The sequence below is a fragment of the Geotrypetes seraphini genome, chromosome 9 (assembly GCF_902459505.1).
Source record: "Geotrypetes seraphini chromosome 9, aGeoSer1.1, whole genome shotgun sequence".
NCBI classification, from domain to species: domain Eukaryota; kingdom Metazoa; phylum Chordata; class Amphibia; order Gymnophiona; family Dermophiidae; genus Geotrypetes; species Geotrypetes seraphini.
Window position 1 is genome coordinate 45,537,170 of NC_047092.1, and position 24,406 is coordinate 45,561,575.

The 24,406-nt window shown below is 43.3% G+C and overlaps 1 protein-coding gene, 1 long non-coding RNA gene and 1 pseudogene across 5 annotated transcripts in view; all 3 read right to left on the reverse strand.

Moving 5' to 3' along the window:
- Positions 1-288: 288 nt before the first annotated feature.
- LOC117367260 lies at positions 289-7,139 on the reverse strand. Its single transcript, XR_004540717.1, has 3 exons — positions 6,968-7,139; positions 6,206-6,360; positions 289-331 (listed from the first exon to the last, which is right to left on the reverse strand). It is a non-coding gene; the product is annotated as an uncharacterized LOC117367260 (long non-coding RNA).
- Positions 7,140-11,373: 4,234 nt separating this feature from the next.
- The window catches only part of TUBGCP6 (tubulin gamma complex associated protein 6), a 103,259-nt gene continuing 90,226 nt past the window's right edge, over positions 11,374-24,406 (reverse strand). For 3 of the 4 annotated variants that reach the window (XM_033959181.1, XM_033959180.1, XM_033959182.1), the window contains exons 25-26: positions 14,990-15,189; positions 11,374-12,446 (exon numbers count right to left, since the gene is read on the reverse strand). In XM_033959181.1, the coding sequence (XP_033815072.1) occupies positions 12,355-12,446; positions 14,990-15,189 (292 nt within the window). In that variant the 3' untranslated portion in view covers positions 11,374-12,354. The remainder of the gene's footprint in view (positions 12,447-14,989; positions 15,190-24,406) is intronic. The other variant, XM_033959184.1, reaches the window with a different exon arrangement.
- LOC117367325 lies at positions 19,211-19,329 on the reverse strand (annotated as a pseudogene).

Consider the following 24,406-nt stretch of genomic DNA (forward strand, 5'->3'; position numbering starts at 1 on the left):
TAGCTCAAGGCCAATTACATTCAAGTATACCCCATGATCAATCAATGGTCTGTCTTTCCCAGTGCTCCCTCCTAAAACAAGCTGTCCTGATTGTGCTGGAAATCCTTCACAGGCTCTACTAGCACCTCCTACAAAGTGCACAATGAGTGCCACAGAAACATGATAGCAGATAAAGGCCAAATGGTCCATCTAGTCTGCCCATCCGCAGTAACCATTATTTCTTCCTCTCTCTAAGAGATCCCACATGCCTAGCCCAAGCTTTCTTGAATTCAGACAAGGCCTGTTTCCACCACTTCTTCTGGGAGACTGTTCCAGGCATCTACCACCCTTTCTGCAAAAAAAAAAAATATTTCCATAGATTACTCTTGAGCCTATCACCTCTTAACTTCATCCTATGCCCTCTCATTCCAGAGCTTCCTTTCAAATGAGACTTGACTCATGTGCATTTATGCCACGTAGGTATTTAAATGTATCTATCATATCTCCCCTCTCCCGCCTTTCCTCTACAGTGTACATATTGAGATCTTTAAGTCTGTCAACTCCATCCTTTTTATATCTTTTTGAAGGTGCGGTCTCCAAAATTGTACATAATATTCTAAATGAGGTTTGGCTGAAAAATATACTGGCTGAAACAGCTTTAATCTTTCCCCAGTCTCACTAGAGTATTATACAGGGGCATCAATATCTCCTTTTTCCTACTGGCCACACCTCTTCCTATGCACCATAGCATCCTTCTAGCTTTCGCTGTCACCTTTTCAACCTGTTTGGCCACCGTAAGATAATCACATACAATCACACCCAAGTCCCACTCTTCTGTCCCGCACATAAGTTCTTCACTGTTCCTTTGGGGTTTTGCAGCCCAAATGCATGACCTTGCATTTCTTAACATAGGCTGACTGACCAGAAACCCAATCAACTAGATTTCAATCTACAAAGAAATGGAGGACAAAACGCCTCAGAAGTCCAAAGGTGAAGTGTGTGTGTGTATGTGTATATATATATATATATATATATATATATATATATAGATAGATAGATAGATAGATAGATAGATAGATAGATAGATAGATAGATAGATAGATAGATAGATAGATAGATAGATAGATAGATAGATAGATAGATAGATAGATAGATAGATAGATAGATAGATAGATAGATAGATAGATAGATATAGATAGATATAGATAATGACAGCTTGTTTTAGGAGGGCTACTACTGGACAGGTGGAACAGGCAAGGGGTGGTGGTGGACAGCCGAGGAAAGAGAGAGACAGAAAGAGACCAAGGAGAAAGAAAGACAGACACGCACATCTATTCTAGCACCCGTTAATGTAACGGGCTTAAAGACAAATATATATCTAATCTAATAAAACGCTAAGCGCGCATGCGCACTCATACCCCGGGCTTCCCTGATCCCTGATGTGTTGCGCTGTGCCGGCAAGAGTGCGCATGCGCGCTTACTACGTCACCAGGACACCACCATCTCTCTCTCGCAGCGGGCTTGAACACTTCCAATTACCTGACAAAGTTCATTTTTTAGTTCAAGCCGCCGCCGCCGCTCCTCTCTCGAACCGCACCAGGCGGGGATCGAGAGAGGAGCTGCGGCGTTGGCTTTGAACTAAAAAATGAACTTTGAAAGTGGGCCGGGGACCACAGCCAGCCGCCAATTGCCTCCACGAGGGAAATGAGGAGCCGGCCCGGGCGGCGCAACGTCCATGCCCGACCCCGGCTCTGCCTAGCGCTGGCTGCAGTTCTCTAGTGGAAGTCTCGATACAGTCTGTAATATGAAGAAGTAAATCTAAAGAAAAAAATCCAAGTAGAAGAATAAACTAGATGGGTAAACCAGTATAATCCCACCAGTATCACAGATCAGGCCCAGTCCTGAGAGAAGCTCAAAAGAAAAAGGTAAAGTACAAAAACAATAGATGATCAATAGAGTGCTCTGGTTATGCAAGTGCACAGGCATCCAATAATCCAGTGAAATGTAAACCAAAGAAGCAAAAAGGCACACCGTATATGTTCCATCCAGTCGGCAGGACAGAAGAAAAGCTGTATAAACTGACCTGAAACTCCAATATTCAGTAGTTTATCGGAAAAAAGGAAGGGAGGCCTACTGCTGGACAGGGGGGGGCAGAAAAGAGGTACTGCTGGACAGGGGAAGAGGTGCTGATAGATGGGGGGAGGGGGGGCAAAAAAAGGAAGGGAGGCCTACTGCTGGACAGGGGGGAGTTAAAACAAAGGGAGAAGGGCTGCTGCTGGATAAGGGGAGCAGTTAAGGGGTGGTGGTGGACACAGGGGAGGTAAAAGGAAGGGAGAATGGATAGGGGGAGCAGGCAAGGGGTGGTGGTGGACAGCCGAGGAAAAAGAAAGACTGAAAGAAAGAAATACAGAAACAGGCTAAGGAGAGAGAGAGGGAAAGAAATAAATACAGACACACACACACATGTATTCTAGCACCCGTTAATGTAACGGGCTTAAAGACTATTATATTATAATATATATATATATTATATAGTGTATATATATATATATATATATATATATATATATATATATTAGTCTTTAAGCCCATTACATTAACGGGTGCTAGAATAGATGTGTATGTTTGTCTGTCTGTCTTTCTCTCTCTTTCCTCAGCTGTCTACCACCACCCCTTGCCTGCTCCCCCTGTCCAGTAGTAGCCCTTCTTTTTCTTTTACCTCTCTCGTGTCCAGCAGCACCTCTTCCCTGCTCCCCCTGTCCAGCAGCACCCCTTCTGGCCTACCGGCATGAACCTCATGTCCATATCTCTCCCTCCTCCTTCGGTCCCCTCACTGAATCTTTCTCCCTCTCTCCATCTTGTCTCCTCCACATCCATTTCTCCCTTCCCGCTTCCCTCACTTTGTAACGCACCCCTGACGGCATCTCCTCCTCCCCCCTCCTGCCTGCTTATCCGCCCGCCATTTTTAACTTAAAAGCAAAGCACTGCACTGTTGCTGCATGGGGGGGGGGGGGGGGTGGAAGGGGAGAGAGAGAGGGACAGGCAAGTTTAAGTAGAGAGAAATGAATTCACCATCCCCCAAGCTGCAGCTGCTGCCTGTGCCTGCAGCTTGTGCCCAGCCCCGCTGGCTCGTGACTCACTGGCCAGAATCTGGCACACATCGCTGGCGCCTGCTCTCAGGCAGGTCATTCTGGCTGCAGCGGATGAGTTGGGGCTGGTTGGCTGCCTGCACCAGTATGCTGATAAAAGCCCATTAAGGCCCATTTCTCATATTCTTGCCCCCGAGTGCCAATTTGGCGCACTCGACCACCGTCAGCACCTGCCCACTTCCCAATGACCACCTCGTGGTCCACTGCAGCCAGCCCTAGCGGAAACAAGAAGTTGTCAGAGGGCAGGCCACAGTGGAGAAAAGATAGCGAGGCGGAGAAGTAGATGCCAGCAGGGGTGCCTATACCTCCCCACCGTTCCGACAACTATGGAGGTTTCTCTGGTGGTGGGTGAGGGCGGGAGGGGGGATTCGCGGCGTGTTTCCTGCCTCCGTGTTCGAAAATGGAATTCGGCACGGAGGGACACAGCACACTGTCAGGAAACACACTGTCCTAAGTGTGCATGCATGCTTAGGATTTTATTATAGAGGATATATATATATCAACATCCCATATAAGGGCTGAATATCTTTCAGTGGCACAAAAAACCTCCAAATATAACCTAACTCAGCATGTAGTACAGTTATCTTATGTCCCAAAGGGACTGTCAGCACAGTCTTAAATTACTAGCTGTCAGCATTTTCTGTTGGCCTAACCAAAGTCAGCAAAGGCCTATGGGAGATTATATCATTCATATCTGATCTTGGGTGATGTCAGCGCAGATAGACCATCAGCCTCAGAATGCCTAAATTACATCTAAATTATCAGTGCCTAAAAGTAACAAAAGGCCTTGGCACAGCCCTGAGGTTCTAAGATGTGCTAAGGACTGGTGCTTAAGATGGACAGTGGTCCCAGCTGCATGTTCTGGCACAGATAGTTTTGGTTAATCAGAAGCCATTGTCAAGAGTAATACTGGAAATTAACAGTAACTACAGTCTAAGAGGAACAGTTTCTCTCTCTTTTCTTTTCCAGTCTCTCACGCCCCTCACGCCTTACCATTGTTTCAATTTACAAAAGATAGGGGTACTTAACAATAGATTATATTTTTACAATAGGTCTCAAAACTTAGAAATATAAGAGGTTAAAATCCTTTCTCTCTGGAGCCTGGACCACCCTTCTTCTCTCTCTCTCTGGACTAGAGAGTTATGCGAGGACAGAAATCCCACCCGTCCCCGCCAGAATCCCACCCATCTCCGTCAGAATCTTCTCCGTCCCCGCCCGTCCCCACGAGGAATTCTCCCAGTCCCCATGAGGAATTCTCACTGTCCCCGCCGTCCCTCATAAAAGTTATCTGTCCCCTTAGTACTTATTTGTATTTGAGACAGTGGAGAGTTAAGTGATTTTCCCAGAATCACAAGGAGATGCAGTGGGAATCAAACCTAGTTCCCTTGGATCTCAGGCCTCTGCACTATTAGGCTACTCTTTAACCTGTCTGACACTATTTGGCCATATTGTTTAAGCTCTTAAAGTTGACTAAGAAGCCTGAATCTATCATACCATCACTCCCTCCACTCCATCATTCATTCATTCATCTATCTCTCTCCATCAGTATGCTGCTAATGTCTTATCAAGGGCTTCTGGCCAGCTTTTCTTCGCTATCGCTATTTGCTGTCATTTAAAAAAAAAAAGTTAAATGAGAGACTAACAGAGAATTACTTTCCTGGAGTCTGTCTCTCTTTACACCATCACCATGCATGCCATTCTCAGCTGTTCATCGACCCTTCTTCCATCCAGTTCTCCTCTTCCCCCTGCCTTAGCCCTCTGAAATAATTTCTACACTGTGAAGACAGTTTTGTTTGTGCAATATGCGTGTGAATGCCTCACAACTGCACAAAGGATAACTGAGAAATGCAAGAAGCTCGAAGTGTGTCGGACATAGTATTTGCCCCCCTCCCCCCCAATTATACACATAATAATAATAATAATAATAACTTTATTCTTATATACCGCCAACAATCTTGCGACATAAGGCAAATAAAGATCTCTGCAATCTGACTGCACCAGCCTCGCAGGTTAACTCGATACCTTATTGCACAAAAGGGAAATTTGTAAACGCTGAAAATGAAGGCATTCTAAGAATAAAAGAATTTCCTCTCCCGGCCCACCTCACGCACTCCCTGCACACTGGAGAGCCCCGATTCAACTTTCTCAACCTTCCTCCAAAAGGGGAGGAGGCGGAGGTAGGGGAGCTGGATACCTGTCCTGTGTCTTTGTTTCCAATTGGCCACAGCTGGATTGAGACACACTTGTAAAAAGTTCCAGTAATACCTGTGTATTGTGGGTTTTATACTTGGTGAGATTTTACTTATCAAAAGCCTTTGTATTAATCTTTGATTTTTTTTAACTGCCGGCTTCAAGGTGGTTTGCATTTTATGATTTGCTGTTATAGGTTTGTCAGAGTGTGCTACATGTATGAAAATTTGGTTTAATATTTGAACTGCTCTGAAGAGAAAGCTAGAAAATCCAACTGTTTTGGATGTGGTACGAAGTTTAAACAGTCACTCAACTAAGACATCTCACATTTGTACTAACAACTTTATTTTATTCTTTAATTCTATTTCCTGTCAGTCTCTGCCCTGGTAAAGGACCAGTTCAGACTGGGCTGGAACTGGCAGCTGGCAACTCTGTTCTTCTAACAAATTTCTTATATTTTTTTCCTGCTAAACTTCTGCCTGTGAATTTCAGGTACTAACCTTTGTTTTAAAGTGGAGGCATAAGTGTGTTCTTTATGCTGGTGACTCTTGATTAACACGCTTTACCTCCATTTTTCTACCTATTAATAAAGTCTCCCTCCTCCTTAAGTGGGAGCATTTCAATCGCAAAGGCTACACAATTAGACAGAGCCATTTAGAAGGCCATATAAATATATAAACAAGGCCCACGTCCTAAGGCAGACTTCTGCAGCCTCAAATAGGGCCACTTTTGATTTTCAAGAACTCAATGTAATTGTACAGACATATTTTGAGAGAAAACGAAGTACAAATGAAGGTAATTTTCCAAAAAACACATGGTACAATATTCAGAAACAAACGATTAATCATTCTCAGGAGTTTAGAAAGAAAACAAATAATTGAAAGTACCTTTTCATCCAAGGCCTATGTAGAGGACTTATTAGCATCAGACAGGAAAATACAAATTCCTTTTTAGCTGTAAATGAACTATTAGAAGATGCTAAGGCAGAATTGAAATATTTTGTTCCACAAACAAGCTTCTTCAACGGATCCAAGTGCTTTGTCTGAAAACCAAAATAACACACGCTGATTAAAATAAACACCAGGTAGAGAAGTAAAAAGGATACAGCCACTTGGAAAATCATGTCCACATAATGCTAGCTTAAAACTGATGCTAGCTCAAAAACTGACCAGGAACAGAGAATATCAGAACTTCACATTGACTACATGTACTTCTCTGAACAGCTGCATAATGGCATACCTCAGTTAAAGTACGCCATTACAGCAGCACCCACCCATCTGTGGGAGGGGCTAAACAGACTGGGAAAAATTCTAAATGCCCATTGTAAAATTATCAAATGAAAAAAAGGTACCCTTTGAAATTAAGTTGTAAAAATGAACTGCATTTGCTGTCAAGCTATGTAATTGTCTTATGGGGGTGGGGGGGGAAGCCCGATGACGAATACTACATAAAGCACTGCATTTCAAAAGGAAGGAGCCTTCATGCAAATACAAAAATATATACTGCCCATTCAATGCTGCTATTTAAATTCAGCAATGCAACCTCCCAGTGGGTGTTCAAAGTGAGTACTGTTCAGTTCTACCCCAGTTGTAATGACTATTTAAACCAGGTTCATCTGAGGTAAAGCCTGGCATTGACATCAGACTCACCGGTCTATAATTGCCCAGATCACCTCTGGAATCCTTTTTAAAACTGGCATGACATTCACCCACTCTCCAGTCTTCCGGTACCATGATGGATTTTTAGAGAAAAAAATTACAAATTACTAACAAGTTCATTTTTCAGTGGCTCAATATGAAAAATCCCTCACCCACGACACTGATTTTCTTCTTCAATTCTTATTTATTTTTAAATTTTATTTAGAGCAGTGGTTTCCAACCCTGTCCTGGAGGACCACCAGGCCAGTCGGGGTTTCAGGATAGCCCTAATGAATATGCATGGAGCAGATTTGCATGCCTGGCACTTCCATTATATGCAGATCTCTCTCATGCATATTCATTAGGGCTATCCTGAAAACCCAACTGGCCTGGTGGTCCTCCAGGACAGGGTTGAGAACCACTGATTTAGAGGACCTGATAAACTGCTCTTATCAAGACACCAGGTAGTGTAGAGAACGATGTGATACACTATGAAATAACAAGCACAACAGAATATTAACCGATACACTAGTAGTGAAAATGAATGGGTGCTGGCCATTGAGGACTTCTCTCATATGTCATGAAGTAACACGAGCTACAAATAATTTGAAAAAAAAAAAAAAAAGAAGCTAGCCCGTCAATTTCTAATCTAAATTAGCAACAACCAACCAGAACTTTTATTTGCAGGATGCACAAACCAAAAGTTGGATTTTGGATAAGTCTCAAGCAAGGGTTCTCAACCCAGTCCTTGGGACACACCAGACCAGTTTGGTTTTCAAACTATTCACAATGAATATATATGAGTGATTTGCATACAATGGAGTAGAGCTTCCCAACCTATCCCAGGGACCCCACAAACAGTCAGGTTTTCCAGATATCCACAATGAAAATGCATGAGATCAATTTGCATACACTGGAGGCTTGGTACATGTAAAGCCATCTCATGCATATTCATTGAGGATATGCTGAAAACCCAACTGGCTGTGGAGTTCCCAGGACAGGTTTTGGAGTTCATGCAAATTTATCTCATACATGTTAATTGTGGATGCCCTGAAAACCTGACTGGCTGGGTGTATCCAATAGGTTGGGTTCAGAACCTCAGGTCTGAAGGTATTCAAGGAAAGAAAATTAGCAAAACTGTTTATCTTTTTTACCAAAGACTGGAGTTCTAAGCTCACAGACATAAGATGGAGAAAATATATTTGAATGATAGCTCTTGCTAAAAGTTTTTCTAGGGAGAAAAGAATATGAAACTAGAGTGAGAGAATTCCACCTGACTTGTTAAGATGAAATAGAATCCTATCAGGTCTAAAAGAAGGATGAGGAAATCAGAACTGCTGTTTATTCTAACACAATTCTCAGGCTTTAAAATAAAGTACAGAACAGTACAGGCATTCCCCTGCTGGGGATGAATAAGCAATCTACAGGGCTGACCAACTACCCATCCCTCTGGAGAATTTCAGCCTTTCAGGAAGTACGTTAGAGATATCAAAACTGTTATGGACATTTTGCATAATTAACACAACTTTAATTGCTCTGTGATCTCTTGTCTATCTTAACAAGAATGTGCTTTGGCCCAGAAAAGAAAAGGTACTCATACACCCTGACAGCCAAAAGAACAGAAGCTCAAGAAGCAAAGTACTTAACTACACCCAAATGATTACCTCCCTACCCCATCACTACCAGATTGCTATTTGGAAACTTAGGCTTAAGTCAGTCAACAAGAAATTTCCTGATTCATAATGTTATTAGTGAATACTACCTATATACTGTAACTTGGGAATAACCAAGATCTGGCTGGAAAAAAAACAGGGAAATCCTATTGACTGTAGTATGCCCAACAGAATTCACCATTCAGCATCAACTAAGACAGATTGAGGTGGAGGGGTAGCAATCATGATTTGAAACACAAATCAAATTGTAGAGAATGTTTTAATCCAGCCTGTTTAGTGCTGCTGCCACTGCTGTTTTGAACAGAGGCATGTGATGGGAGGGTCAGTGGGGTTCTGCTGTGCAGGATAGGATGGGAGTGAGAGATGGAAAGGTGCTGCGCAGGGGGTTGGTGGGGTCATCAGGGTTCTTCTGCACAGGGGGATGGGAGGGAGAGATGGAAAGATGCGCAGGGGGATGGGTTGACGGGGTCATCGGGGTTCTACAAGCTCAGGGCACCCACTGATTCTGCATTATAATAAGTTGTATAATTTTTATTACAATATTATAACTTAATAATTATAGAAATGCAATGTATATTGTGTATAAAAGTGCCCTATGAACCCGCCTCAAATCCTACCCTCCCCCCTTTACCGGTCCCTGGAAAAATTAGCTTCTATAAAAGTGGTCCTTGGAGGGACCACTGCACTAAAGCATTGTTCATTAGTTTTTCACATGCAAATCACATGGTCAATAATTTTTGGGAATTTTTTTAAGGGATGTGTCAGGAACAGAGGCTGAACATTTCTGCACTAACCAGTTAGGTCCATATTCTATAAACAATGGCACCTTTAAACGCCATTTAAATATGGACTTAAGAGAAATTACTGGTATCTAAAAATTGGCACCTGGAGGTGCGATTCATGTCAAAGGTACAGTAGGTGCCGGAAATGTAGGCCTTGAAAACCCTGGCCTACATTTCCAGTGCCTACCTTTGCCAGAGGTGCAATTTATTGGCATGAAATCGGTGGACCCTTTTAAGGTCTTAGTGCATATACATTATTGCATGTTAGCTGGTCAATGCACAGATAATGCAGGAACCCATATAATCTATAGAATGGATGGTGGTAAGTGATCCTATGACCCTGAGATAACAGCAATATTAGTACATAGCCATTAATGTACACTAAGGGGTTTCAAAGAAGGATTGGATAAATTCCTGAAGGATACGGGGATTGAGGGATACAGACAGAGGTAGGGATAGGTTATGAAATGGTACAGATAGAAGGATAAAGGGGATTAAAGGGTTTGGACAAGGATCACCTTACAGGTCATGGACCTGATGGGCCGCCACGGGAGCGGACTGCTGGGCGCGATGGACCTTTTGGTCTGACACAGCGGAGGCAACTTCTTATGTTCTTAGGAGATGTTATATTTTGTAATCTGCTTAGAATTTGAAGATTTGTGGTCCATAAGTAATGTATGTAGTTAAGTAACTAAATAAATAAGGAACCAATTTGGGTAATCTACTAAGTACCAATTTGGGTAATCTACTAAGTACCTTGTAACAACACATCAGCTGTGCATGAACTCCTGGATCTGGTGACAGAGGTAACTTTCAGCTTCTAGTGATTAGAGATTCTTAGAGACTTTAACCTACATATTGAAACTCCAACCACCACCACGGTTTTCTTGATGCAATGGCAGCACAGGGATTCATACAGATAATCAAATCTTCAACCCATGAAAAGGGACACAAGTTAGCCTTGGTGTTCAAATATGTCTACCTCTTTGTAGAATACAAAGCTGATGGCATCAAGGTAACACTCATTTCATGGACAGATCACTTTTGAATAAAATTTTCTACAAAGTACAATGTATAACATTAGATTCACTTTTATGCTGATGATTTTCTTCTGTTTTTCCCCACCTCTAATGATTTTCTTCTGGTTTTCCCCACTTAATATTGATCTTCACTCCCTATAGATGTCTCTAGCTTCACTTACCAACTGGATGTTGGAATACAAGCTGGCTTTTAACCCTAGTAAAACTGTTGCTTGCTAGGTTACCAAGTCTTTACTTGCACCTTTGTCCCCTATACATCTTTTTGTACTATTTATTCAATTTTCTATACCATTCTCCCAGGGGAGCTAAGAACTGTACAGCGCTGTGTATGTCTGGTAGCGCATCCAGGGAAGTGAAGGGGAGGGAGGGGAAAGAGAAATGCTGTTGCTGCTGCACAGGGAAGGGGAGGGAAGTACTATTTTTTCTGCGGCCCTCTAAGTACCTACAAATCCAAAATGTGGCCTACAAAGGGTTTGAGTTTGAGACCACTGGTCTAGAATGTCTCACCTATTGCACTGGAATAGTGCTTTAGGAGGAAAGCAAATGGACAGAGCATTGGAATCACTTAACTGAAAAATTGATAATTGATTCCTAATAAACTATGAGGATGTAAGTGATTTCTAACACTGTAGCAGATTATTGTTAGAATTTAATTTGTCTATGTCCAAGTTTACCTCATTACTGTTTGTGAAAGATCATATGATCATATTCACTTTTCAGGAATTAAGTTACCTTTGTGGCTTGGTAGGCTCCGTTTTAGAAAATGCTTGAGTACCTGATTGTAAAAACCGCTTAGATAACCTTGATAAGCGGTATATCAAATCCTAATAAACTTGAAAACTTGAACTATGTTAAAGAAGGAAGGTGAAGAATAGAGGAATAAAGCCCTGCATATTGCTAAAAAAGAACATTAAAAAAACATACTAATTTGTTCTTTTAAATTTTATTTACATATTTTATGAGAATGTAGCATTAAGTATATAATTTTTTATATGTGCATATCAATTTTAAAAAAGTAAACAAACCATAAAAGTTAAGTGATAAAAATAATTTTGAGGTTTCTTTAGTTTTAAAATGGTGCAAAGTACTGAAGATAAAGCCAGTGATTATCTAGGGCAGTGGTTTCCAACCCTGTCCTGAAAGACCACCAGCCAGTCAGGTTTTCAGGATAGCTCTAATGAACCTGCATTGGGCAGATTTGCATGCTGACACCTCCATTACATGAAAATCTCTCTCATGCATATTCATTAGGGCTAGCCCAAAAAAACAACTGGCTGATAATCCTCCAGGACAGGGTTGGGAACCACTGATCTAGGATCTTTGGCACTGTAATAAATAAATTAAATAGATTACAAGGCCCTTATAGTGCTTATCTGCCATCATAGTCTGTTAAGAAGGTGAAAGAGTTTCAAAGAAAGAAATAAAGCAGAGTCTTTGTTTTCTAACTGAAACTATGCCACAATAGTAATGGATATGGATCTTGGATTTAATTGTTCACGTTTCCAAACCTGAGTGCAAGGAGAGTTACAGTAGATAGGACCCTGCCCCAGAAAGGGCTTACAATATAAGACTGCTTGCCCAAAGTCACAAAGAGCGTCAGTGGGGGAAGTGCAGACTGAACACAGACTTCCCCTATTCTCAATCCCTGTGCTAATTTCTAGGCTACGCCTCTTTATCCCTATAATAAGGGTGCTTATTTACCTCTACTTTGGATATTAATAATATGTACAGTCAACATATATGAGAAATTAAAGGATGACTTTTGCCGATTTATTAATTACACCAAATTGTATTTACACTGAACAAAAAACACACTTCAAATAAAAAGAAACCCCCCCCAAACATTTGCAACAGCCAATTTACAGTGCTAAGCGTCTGCCATTAGTTTGGTGTGAAAGGAGCGCTCATGTGTCCTTATAGTAGTTGTTGAAGTTGATACGTAGAAGAAAGTCTTCCAGATGTGGTTGGTAGCCTCGGTTTACCAATTTAGTCACCACTGCAATCAAAAATTCAAAACACCATCACACATACTCTTAATAAACTGGACATATTAAACATAACAGCCTTGTATTCAAGATCTAGCAAATGATTTCTGCTGGACATCAGGAAAAAAAAATCTGACAAATAGCATGCCAGTTCAATGAAAAATCTATAATCCACCCTCCCCCAAATTATTAATAGGTCTTATTTTGACTTTAGTGAATCCTGCATAATGTGTGGTGAAATCCTAAAGCATGAGGTTACAAAAAGCAGGACTGCTCATTTAGGGAAACTTTTAAAGCAATCAATTAGAGTAAAAGGTATTTTACTTGTCCTAAGTCAGCCATCTGAAATATTCCTTTACCTCATGTGGCTAAAAGTCACATCTCGTATACAGTTCATATCCAGAAGTTGGGTGTCACGTTGGGGTACAGGAGAAAATTAGTGTATATAGATTACATTTCCAAAATATATGTGCACTACTTCTATGGAAAAGCAGGTGCAAATATCATAGGATGAGGGTGGAGATAGACAGACTCAGGAATAATTAAAATAATGCATGTTGTATCTATCGAACCACATCCCAGTGGAGCTGGTGAAGATAAGGACAGTATCTGAATTCAAGAAAATATGGGACAAGCACCAAGGATCTCTGAAGGACTAGGTGGTGTTACAGATGGCCTTTATCTGCTATCATGTTCTGTTTCTCTGCTACTTTGTTCTTGCTCGGTTTTCAATGTGAAAGCACACCTGCACCTACACTTGAAAACTTGGCAGAAAGCCCACAATTGAAAAAAGTACATGTGAACTTTGAATGCAAATATTTTGAAAATTTCCTCTTAAGTTATTACATTCTGAAGCTAGATTACACCACTAAGGATATGTTCTTTTCCATTGCAATTAAAAATGACCAGCAAACAACATCTATGAAATCAGGAAGTTTTACTCTGCATGCTGTGGAGGGGGGGGGGTTGTAACAGGGTGTTTAGACTGGGAAGGTATATTAGTATTACACACACACACACACATAAAAGGTTACTTATAGCCTGTTTATAAAATACAGGCAGTCCTCGGGTTAAGAACCCTTCTTAAGTTGAATTTGTATGTAACTCGAATCCTAGTATTCTTCCCACCTCTTTGAGGCCCCTCTTGCATCCCTTTCCATCTATCCCACTGTTCCCTCTCTATCACATCCAACATTTCTCTCTCATCTCTCTTCCCCAAGCATCTTTCTCTACCTCACTCTTCTCCCACCACCATGTCCAATAATTCTCTCACTCTCCCTGTGCCCAACAATTCTCCTCTTTCTTCATTTCCCCATGTGCACCAACTCTCTTTCACTCTCACTCACCCAATTCTCCCTTTATATTCCCTCCTCCATCTCAGCATCTCTTTCCCTCACTCCATTCTTCAATCCTATGGCCCAAGTTCATGCCCCCTCCTTCCTAACTTACATCTTTTGTCCTATGTCAGAGAGAAGGCTTCCGGGTCAAGTGTAGGACCTGCTGCTCACGGCTTTTGTCAAGAGAAACAACTGCGGCTAGATTAGGAGGAGAGAGCTGGCCAGAAGGTAAACTCCCGCATAAGGGGGTGTGAACCTTTGACACAGAAGGGAGGGAGGGGGAAAAAGAGGGGCACATTGGGACTTGGGACGGAGGGAAAGGGGCGTATTGGGATACCAAAGATTTAACTAGGACCCTCGTTCGTAAGTACAAGTCCAACGTAAGTCAGATGTTCTTAAAATGGGGACTGACTGTAGCCTGTTTGAAAACTCCTGAACAATTGAGGCAGAAAAAACCCATCTGTAGGAACTACCACATGTAAGAACACATGCATAAGTGTCAAGCCTGCTCTTGCTTCACCTATGCCTCCAGGAATGTGTACATTGCTTGCTTGTTTTATAAACACTTCTGAAATCAACATTTTAATGGTCTCAAATAACTACAGGCATTAATGCATACTAATGCTTCTGAGCTGCAATTAAGTGTCAGAGGTTGGGTGGAGTTGATATTCAGCTAAAAAGAACTGAGGATTATTATTTTAATATGGTAAACAATGTTAGTTGCTGAAAGAAGATCAAGGCAGAACCATCAACAGGTAAAGCAGTGCTCCCAAGAGGAGTGCAGGGAAAGTGTTCTTCTCCCTCTGGTGAAGCCAATTGGTTTCTCTGCCTAATCTTCTACCAACAGAGTTAACTTCAACGGCCACTATAGGGATAAAGGCAAAGCATCTTAAGCACTTGGAGGGCCTTGTTCAATTATTTTAACTGAATATAGTGTTTCATTGAGGACATCAGAACTGGAAAGAACCCTGTAACAAGAAACCTGTAGCATATCAAAGGGTAAAATTCTGTTTGGCTAGTTTAGACAGAATACTTTTCTCTTTCTCTTCAGATCCTACTTTCTTACTCTTGGGTGCCTATTAAGACAATGGCTGTAGGATTTCTTGTTGCTGATGTGCACTGGCAGCAAAATCAAAGGATTCGTACATTACATGCTTTTCACTACCCGAATAAATTTCAGTCATCTGCTGTAAGCCTGGCTCTGTGCGTCATCTTACCTTCAAAGAGAAAATCAGAATAATATTTGAAGGTGTTATAGGACTGCTGCATCACAGTAAAGTTGGGATGAATTGCCATTTGCTGCCCGGTGTCATAGCTCCAAGACTGTGAGATTAACTGGATGCGGAACTTCAGGATCAGGCTGAAAATGCTATGTATAATGTTCAGCACAGGGGTGGCTTTCTCTGTCAGCAGGCCCCTACACAATATATAAACACATAACAAAAGCAAGGTTTGTTTTTATCAAAAATCTTTTAATAAATATAGGTAGTGCTGAATTAAGGCAAAGGAAAACTAAATTGATTACACTCCTCAATTACATATTACAAAACACACAGGCGGAGGAGGCGCCGACAAAGAAGATCCCCCCCCAGATAAGGCCGAAGCCACCGAAGAAGAGATAGGACCATCAGCCACATAACATGAAATATGCCTTGTACATGGCAAGAATAAAATCTGGGGAAAAACCCACAGGTGGGATAGAATCACGCTCCCAAGCATAGGAAGAGGCCTGCAAGACCTGTTCCTGCTTCTCCAATCTAGGCAGGAGCTCCTGAGAAAAAAGACAGTCAAAATGGCAGAGTTTTCCGCCAAAGAAAAACCAATCGAAAAAGGCATCCCCGGGGCCGAAGGCATTGAAAAAGCCTGAAAAATCAAAGCTATGGTCAAGGAATCCCCTGAAAGGCCTGATCTGCTGCTAAGGGAATCCCCAGCACTTTTGGTGGGAAGGAAAGCTCGGTCTTCCCCATTGCCAGCAGCTGCGATGGCTTGGAAATCCCCAGCACTGTTGGCAGTTAGGGAACCATAGGCCTTCCCACTACCCACGGTTGATGCACCCTAGGAAAAAACCGGGGAAACCCTCAAGCCAGCCAGCTCCAAAGTTGATGAGGGTTTCCCTTCTGGCTGCGAACAACAACAAACGCCAGCCATATTAAGCCTTCGGCGGGAACACACAGAGCACTTCTTCGGTTTGTGAGAAGTGCTCATTGAGAACCATGAGGCAGGCTAAATGAAACCGGCAGCGGAATAGAAGAAAAATTATGAATGAAAAACTGTCCCTGTAAACTGGCACATAAGTAAAGCACTATTTCAGGTCTGGTTTTTTTTTTTTAATAAAAATAAAACTTTAAAGGAGCAGACCCCACAGGCACTCAAAACTGTAGTCTTTGCCCCTTGGCTCCTCTAGAGAAAAAATTGGGGCGGTGGGAAAAATGGGGGGAGGTACTCGGCCACCCAAGTGTGACACCCCCTGAGGTAGAAATGGCCTCCAGCGAGACTCCAGCTCAGTCCAATTAGAAAATAGGGACAGATAAAAAGGCCATTGCCTAACCTTTCCAACAGACCCTGCTCAAGACCTACATTTAAGATTGCGCTGGCTTACCACCTCCACCTGCTGGAGACAGAACAGACTGATTCTATGAGGGACTGCACAGTCCACTTGTACTGATAGAATTCAGTGTGTTCTAAGTCTCCACCTGATGGCAGAGGAGCGTAAACCCATCTGTCTGTGCCAGTCTGGAGGGACGATAAAGAACACACAATTAAAATAACCCTACTCTTCTTTCCCAATAAAATAGTACATTACAAACTGTAATAGATTACATATATCTAATCCATACATATGACCTTTACATTGTCATTCCATCCTGTGTTTCCTGACCTTATCCCCCAACCATGAATCATTTCTTCTAATTAACTCATAAAAAGGCCTGAGTAAACAGCCATCCTTTCAACTTCTAACCGTTCTGAAGGATGAACCTGCAAACACAAATACACTTAATCTTGTACACACGGTAAATGCTGGTGCTGCTAATCTAAAGCTTTCCCAGGTACATATTTTAAGAGCTTCTCAAAGTAATCAAAGGCATTAAAAACCAGGCAAAGAAGTTTAAACCTGGGGCCAAATGTTTAGAGGGTCCCTATTAGATATACTCAGCTGGGGTCATCAACTGCCTGGAAATTTTCCAGTCTGTATAGATTTCTGCACTCATATCTGGAATCTAAAAGAAGGGCTAATATGCCTGGCTAGTTTTCAGAATTTAGGACTCATAGTAACAGAGTAAATGACGACAGATAAAGACCTGCATGATCCATCCAGTCTACCAGCTCAATTAATCTGCCTGGACATTTCTACTCCAGCCACATAAGCAACCAACAATTCCAAGAGATTGTGCTCTGCTCAGGACATTAGCATCTTCATTTTCTCCACTATACCCAAGCTCTTATTCCTCTCTGGTGAATCAAAGTACTCTACTGCAGTGACATTGTCCAATAATGGGTATATCTGCTTCATGCTGCAGCACTCCAAAGGTTCTCAGAGCCACACATGCCTGGCTCTTGCCTCCAAGCAGCTGATTGGTCACAAAGCCTCCAATACTGACCACTGCCCTGGGGCCCCATGCCCTGACAATAGACTCCCCAGCTTCTAAGCCTGGCATCCATTGTCACCAATACCCAGATTAGAAACTATGGTAAAATTATGTTCTTACCTGTTAATTTTCTTTCCTTTAGAAGCAGCAGATGAATCCAGAGACCAATGGGATAGCTCACTTCTACCAGCAGGTGGAGATAGAGAAACTGATTAACAGGTGTACTTATTTGCTGGCACTCCTCCTGTCTCATCAGTATAGCTCCTTGCCCAAGCACATTTAACCATCAGTAGGTATAGCATGTAAAAAACTTCTTTCCCAGAACACCTCGCGAACAGCAACGATACAGAATATCATCATGAACAACACCCAATCACTAAAAGCCATACAAGAAAAACTGACAACCAGATATCAGAAAGGGTGGGGCTCTGGATTCATCTGATGCTTCTAAAGGAAAAAAATTAACAGGTAAGAACATAATTTTACCTTCCTTAGCAAAGCAGCAGATGAATCCAGAGACCAATGGGATGTAGCAAAGCAATCCTGAATTTGGGTGGGAAGCAAACGCCGCCTTCGCAACGACCGAAGCATCAAAAAAACCCTATCGCATGTGCACGCACATCCATGCAGAGACTCGGAGAGAAGGTACTCTCGGAAGACCAGTTAGCTGTGAGACAAATCTCCTCCAAGGCAAAAAACCCTCTGGGCCAAGCCCAAGAAGCAGCCATCGCTCCAGCGGAATGGTCATGAAGTTCAATCGCCACCCGCTCCCCTGCCAGCAGGCAAGTATAAAGAATGTCCTCCTGGACCATTGAGCAAGGTAGGCATCGGACGCCGCCATACGCCTGAGGCGTCCCTTGAAGAATCCCAAAAAGGAGATATAAACCACTAACAGTTGTTAGAAACCGATCTTGCGGAGAACGCTACATACGTTTCAAAAATGCAGTGAATAAAAGTACTGCTTCCACGATCTCCTTCCAGGAAGAAGGAAGAAAAAGCGAGCATGATGTAAAAGAAAGGATGACCCCCCTAGAAAGAAATAGTGGTACCATCCGAACTGACACCCCCTATGCCGGAAATAAGGAATAGGAATCCCCGTTGAACAAGGCCTGTAACATTGCCACTGCAAAGCTGAAGCCATGACCACAAGGAATCCCATGGTCAACCGCCCAGCTCTTTAGAGCCCCAAAGGACAAGGCTAAAATGAAGCCATCGGAAACTTAGAAGAAGTACGTGAATGAATTACACCAAACCGGGCTTTCTAAGAGGCGCATGAACATACCGCCTTCTGTTTAGGAACTGAACTTACAGGAAGCTGAGAAGTCAGCGAAGGGCCATATACCTAGTTCCTGTAACAAGCCAAGAAGATAATTGAAGCTGAAGGGAATTGAACGCTATGCCATCGGCAATATCCCTGTGCTAAAATGGAACTTAGGAAGGGTGCAACTGTTGAGAAGTATTCAAGAAAGGAAACACCTCCAAAAGGAAGCAGAAGCCACAGGAGAAGACGTCTGTAGCGCCTGAATAAGAGAAGAAATAACCTTCTTCGCATTACCGTCACCCGCCAGTCAAGACTGCTCAAAAGCTGGGTCGTAATACCAAAGTAGTATGAATATCCATGTTGATCTCAATCAAGGAGAGCAAAGTCGGAGATCAAAGGAAACTTCTCAGTCCGGCTGTCGAAAGGCTCAACAGATCCACATAGCAAGGATGGCGCAGCCAAGCCAGAGATTGTACCAATACTGTGCCCCTAAAGCGAGCTTGAGATGGCAAATCCAAGCTATCATCAGCCAGGGGAAAACAGTGAAAAGAAAAAAAAGAAACCAGAGGAGTTTTTTTTTTTTGTTTTAAAGCCTACAGCACCTGGTATTCCCAGGTGGTCACCCATCCAGGTACTAAACAGGCCCTATCCTGGCTGGCTTCTGAGACCAGACGGGATCGGGCACATTCAGGGTGGTATGGCTGTAAGAAAGAAGCCACACTGTTACCCCCTTTAACTCCCACTTCCTGTGCCCGCCTAAGAAGCTAGGAAGCATGGAATTGTGAGACGAGGCCATGAGGTCAAGTTCCAGGAGATCTTATTTCCACCACAAAAAAAGTGGAACACCTGAGCCAAAATACCCAATAACCAGGATGTAGAAGATATCACTATAACTAACGTCTACACTTCTAGAGCGTACGCAGTGCTGTACACAGTAACATCCAATAAATGGGCTATGCTCAGATTTCACAGAGAGAAAGACTAACCAAACTCTTTTCCTGTCCTGAAAAATGATCGGTCAACCGAATAGAAAGATGAGGGTCCACCCATCGAAGTAGAACAACCACTGTACCTGGCAACTGAGTACATCACCTACTGCCCAAGTTGCAGAGAAACACCCCATCATAATACTGACTGAGAGGGCCCTCAGCGGCATTCCGGAAGAATGGTCTGAAGCTCCAGAAAGGAAGCCTGACCCTGCTCAAGAGTAGAAGAAGGAACCAGAACTTAGTCGCCTCTGAAGACCAGACTCCTGAAGCTGAGGATGGAAGCCACCGAGCCCTCCAACCCGACAGTCCGGAATAGTCGGTGGTCATAAGCTAGTCCAGGAAAGACCGAGGCATGCCCTGGAAAACAATCTTTCTGAGCCCCCAAATCATACAAAGCTATGTAGGAGAAGCCTAGCAACTAATAGGAGCCCAGAGATACCGAGAACCACTGGAATAAAAGCGGCTGCTGAGCGTTAGAAGGGAAAGCAAGCCGAGGTTCCCAGAGGGGTCAGCAATATGGATGTTATAACCTGAACAGAATCCCATACTCTTAGCGAAGAACGCCAATCTGAGATCGAGACTCCACACTCAAGGTTCTGGAACGAAATACAAGTCTCCCCTATAAGAATAACAGCATCAACCTGATATACTTATAACTAGTATAGGAAAAAAGAGCACTGCAAATATGAAGATGCGCATGTAAAGAATTGAGGAAAAGACACCACCCGCTTCGTGTCAGTCAAAAGACCCGACTGGAAGTCGTTCGAATCAAGCAGGCAGTCACGCATAAATCAGACAAAACACCTGGCAGTGCCAACGACCCCCTGGGTAGGTGAAATGGAATGTGCCCAAACCGAAAGCACTGCTCCAAGAGAGGCAGGCCAACCTAGTGCTGACTCAGAGTCCATAGAGAAAATGTAAATATCTTCCCCGTTTGACTGCAGAAATGGGTAACCCTGAGAAACTAATGCAGCCGAATGGAATCCAGCCTGCCTAAAGCCCCCCTCTTGGCCACCCACTAATAAGTGGTACCCTAAGAACTACAAGAACTGTCCCGAGGACCAGCCACACTTCAAAGAGAAACGCAAAACAGAGAGACTCTGGAAACGTGAGGAGGATGCAAAGGTACAAGCATCCTGAAAAAAATTCACAGCTCCCTGACCTGACAGTAAGGCGACTACTCCTTCATGAGAAAACTGTCAACCTGGAAAAAGAACACCGTCTTGCGATGTGAAAGGGAGCATGAGGACATTCAGCAACCTGCCTGAGCTGTACGCAAGCAAAGGAAAGACAAGGCGCACCAGGCGTAATCCAGAAGCAGCATATGCCTCTCCAGAGAAACGAGCTGTACCTGGCCGAAAATAGACCAGGTTTCCACTCCAAAAGAGAGCGTAAGGGGAGAATTCATTGGGCATACAGTACCAGCTACCCTACAACCTCGCATGGCAGAGGATCTTGCCCTTAGGGATCAGCCACCACTAGACCATGCTTCTAGAGCGGAAGGCCGTCTAGCTTTTTTTTTTATTTTTTTTTAAGTAGACTTGAACCTTCGCCTCTTCTTTTGGAGCCATATCAGCTCTACTCCTTAGCTGGGGCTTGAACCTCAGCTCCTTGTTACTAACCCAGCACACCACCCTTGCGCCACCAGGTTTTCACAGACAAGCTGGCCCACAGCAAGAAAAAACGAATCATCAGGCCTCAAGAGAGACCCTCAACTCGGAATTCCTGCAACTACCCCGCAGAAACTAGTCTAGAGACCGAGCCGGCGGACTCAGCACCCAGGCAGAAGGCCTAAGGAAACCTCCAACATCGCCGCACGTTATCGGAACCCCGAGTGAAGAAATGAACCACACGAATGATACACTGGCCCGCCCTTGACACCTACTCCCCCTTGCTGTTCGCTAACCCCTAAGGCAACAAAACCAAGCGTAGGCAGCCAAACTCAGGGCAGAAACTTAATGTGGACGTGCCTAGGGATATAAATGGACAGCCCCCAATAACAACCAGTTGCCTATCCTTTTTTTTTTTTTTTTTCTTGTTAAGAGAAGCACGTGGACAAACACCACAGCAAATGGAGCACTGGAATACGGGGCACAGCTGATTTCAAACAAAAATAAGCCGCGGTACACGCTTAAGTTAGCTGTAGGACATGAGTCAATGAACCCCGCGGTGCTGGGGGCTCAAGCGCGGGCACTTTCCTGCCAGAATCAAAATCGGCTGGCTCCCCCAATAGCGCTGTACCAAACAGACCGGGAGCTCATAGCAAAAACCGCAGCACATCGCTCCGCGAAGCAGACGGCGAGGCCCGCGCTGAGAACGGCAGTCGCCCAGCATCACTCCCCGAGTATTACAGTGCTGGCGACCTACACTCGGACTGTTTCGCGCCAAATTAGGCCGGCTCCTATAACTTTGCCGCTCACACTCAGAGCCCATAGCCGAAGCGTATAAAAAATGCAAAACACCTCGGGGAGGAAAGGGGAAAAGGCGCATGGCTCCCAACAGTAGGGGAGCACAAGCTCGCACCACCTGCGCTATAGAACGCTACAGCTCCATTAACACAGTTACATTTACCCACGGGCCGTGGCAGTATCAAGAAACAATGTCCCAGAAACTACCAACCCCACAGCACAAGCGCTAGGGTAAGAAAAAAGAAGCGCTCCTTAGTTATGCGCAGGAATACCCTCAATGAATCAAGCTGATACCATAACATATTTCACCACAAAACAAAACCGCCATAGTCAAAAACCCACAGCTCTCACACAACTACAAAGTTCAGAGACCAGTAGAGTAAAATACATACTCACAATCTACTGGATAGTGCCGGTAGACGCCGGCAACACCTGCAGCCTAGCACGAGCAGGGCAAAAAGTCAGCTGTGTAGGCCCCCCCCTTTTTTTTTTTTTTAAATGGGAAAGAAGAAAAATAGGGACCAGGGCAGACCCTCTATCATTGGAGGGAGGGTGAGGCAGGGACAAGGGAGGGCCCAAGTGTAACCTCTAAAGCCGGCACCGATTAGCCAGACACCCCTGTCTCACTGAAGAGAAAAAACTCAACAGGAGAAACAGAATGGCAGTCTCACTGAAGAGAAAATCTCAACAGGAGGTAATAAAGTTCCAGCCACAGCCAGAATCCAGGAGCTAGTTGAATAGCGACTTCCACCTGCTTGGAGATAGAGAATACTGATGAGACAGGAGGAGTGCCAGCAAATAAGTACACCTGTTAATCAGTTTCTCTATCTCCACCTGCTGGTAGAAGTGAGCTATCCCATTGGTCTCTGGATTCATCTGCTGCTTTGCTAAGGAAAGATTCATTCCTTGCCTCAGCTTTGTCTGAAATGAACTTAAAACCTGACTCTATAATGACAGACTGCTTCTCACTTCTTCCTGGAGGGGCAACACCGCATCCATCTTTTTTGTTGCCATTTGCATTTCAAAATATTTTATATTCACAACCAGATAAGAAAAAATATGAAATCATCCACATATTAATTCCCATAAATCAAGAATTATATAAACAAGTCCACATCAAGAGGAGCAGTAGGAACTTAGAACAAATAAAATATATGCAGTCTCAGAAAAGAAGCTTTCCCCCTTTTGCATCTTAACTCAAATTAATCAAAACTAAAGCTGTACATCAATTAACATTTTTAATTGCATGATTGTGTGCAAATATAGGTGAAATACTTGGCCAACCAAGTATGAGAAAAACTGAAAAACAACTTGTTCTGGCGCATAAGTACCGTACAGTGAAAGATTAGAGAAACTGGGCCTTTTCTCCCTTGAGCAGAGGAGATTGAGAGGGGACATGATCGAAACATTCAAGGTACTGAAGGGAATAGACTTGGTAGATAAGGACAGGTTGTTCACCCTCTCCAAGGTAGGAAGAACGAGAGGACACTCTCTAAAGTTAAAAGGGATAGATTCCGTACAAACATAAGGAAGTTCTTCTTCACCCAGAGAGTGGTGGAAAGCTGGAACGCTCTTCCAGAGTCTGTTATAGGGGAAAACACCCTCCAGGGTTTCAAGACAAAGTTGGACAAGTTCCTGCTAAACCGGAATGTACGCAGGTGAGGCTGGACTCATTTAGAGCGCCGGTTTTGACTTGAGGCCTGTCGCATGAGCGGACTGCTGGGCAGGATGGACCACTGGTCTGACCCAGCAGCGGCAATTCTTATGTTCTAACACAGTATAACCTTTTTATTCTATACTTGGACCTCCCCGAGGAAGGTGTTTTTTTCCCAAAACATGGCCTGTGTCGGGTCTGCCAAGTATAAATGTGGACAGAGTCCCAAAGATTGTTGGAAGAAATAAAACAGAGGTCCAGAACATTGGGATTTCTGCAGTTTTGTTTGTTTTTGCTTTGCTTTTAATCCTGTGGAAATCTGGGTCTTCTTGTTTTGTTTTCCTGCAGAGACACTGCTCACAGCCCCTGGGGACTCAATTATCACGCAACTTTAAAAGTGGAGTCTGTGTCTGAAGGAGCAGCCCTAGTTCATGGCACCCTGGTCAAAGTCCATCGGTAATCTGAATGTCTAAGTTAAACTGAACGCTAAGTTAAACTAATGTCTTGTATGTAACATCACTGACAATGTACAGTCTCTTCCTCTGTTAACCGCTCTGAACTGTCATGGTACTGTGGTATACAAAAATAAAGTTATTATTATTAAATGACTGGACCAAATGACTTAACTGGAGAAAAATCTTCATGCGCTTACATTTGAAGGTCCATTGTGTCAAGAGAAGAAGAAAATGCCATCTGTCACCCCCTTCAAATTTATAAAGGGGAATCTTAATGGGT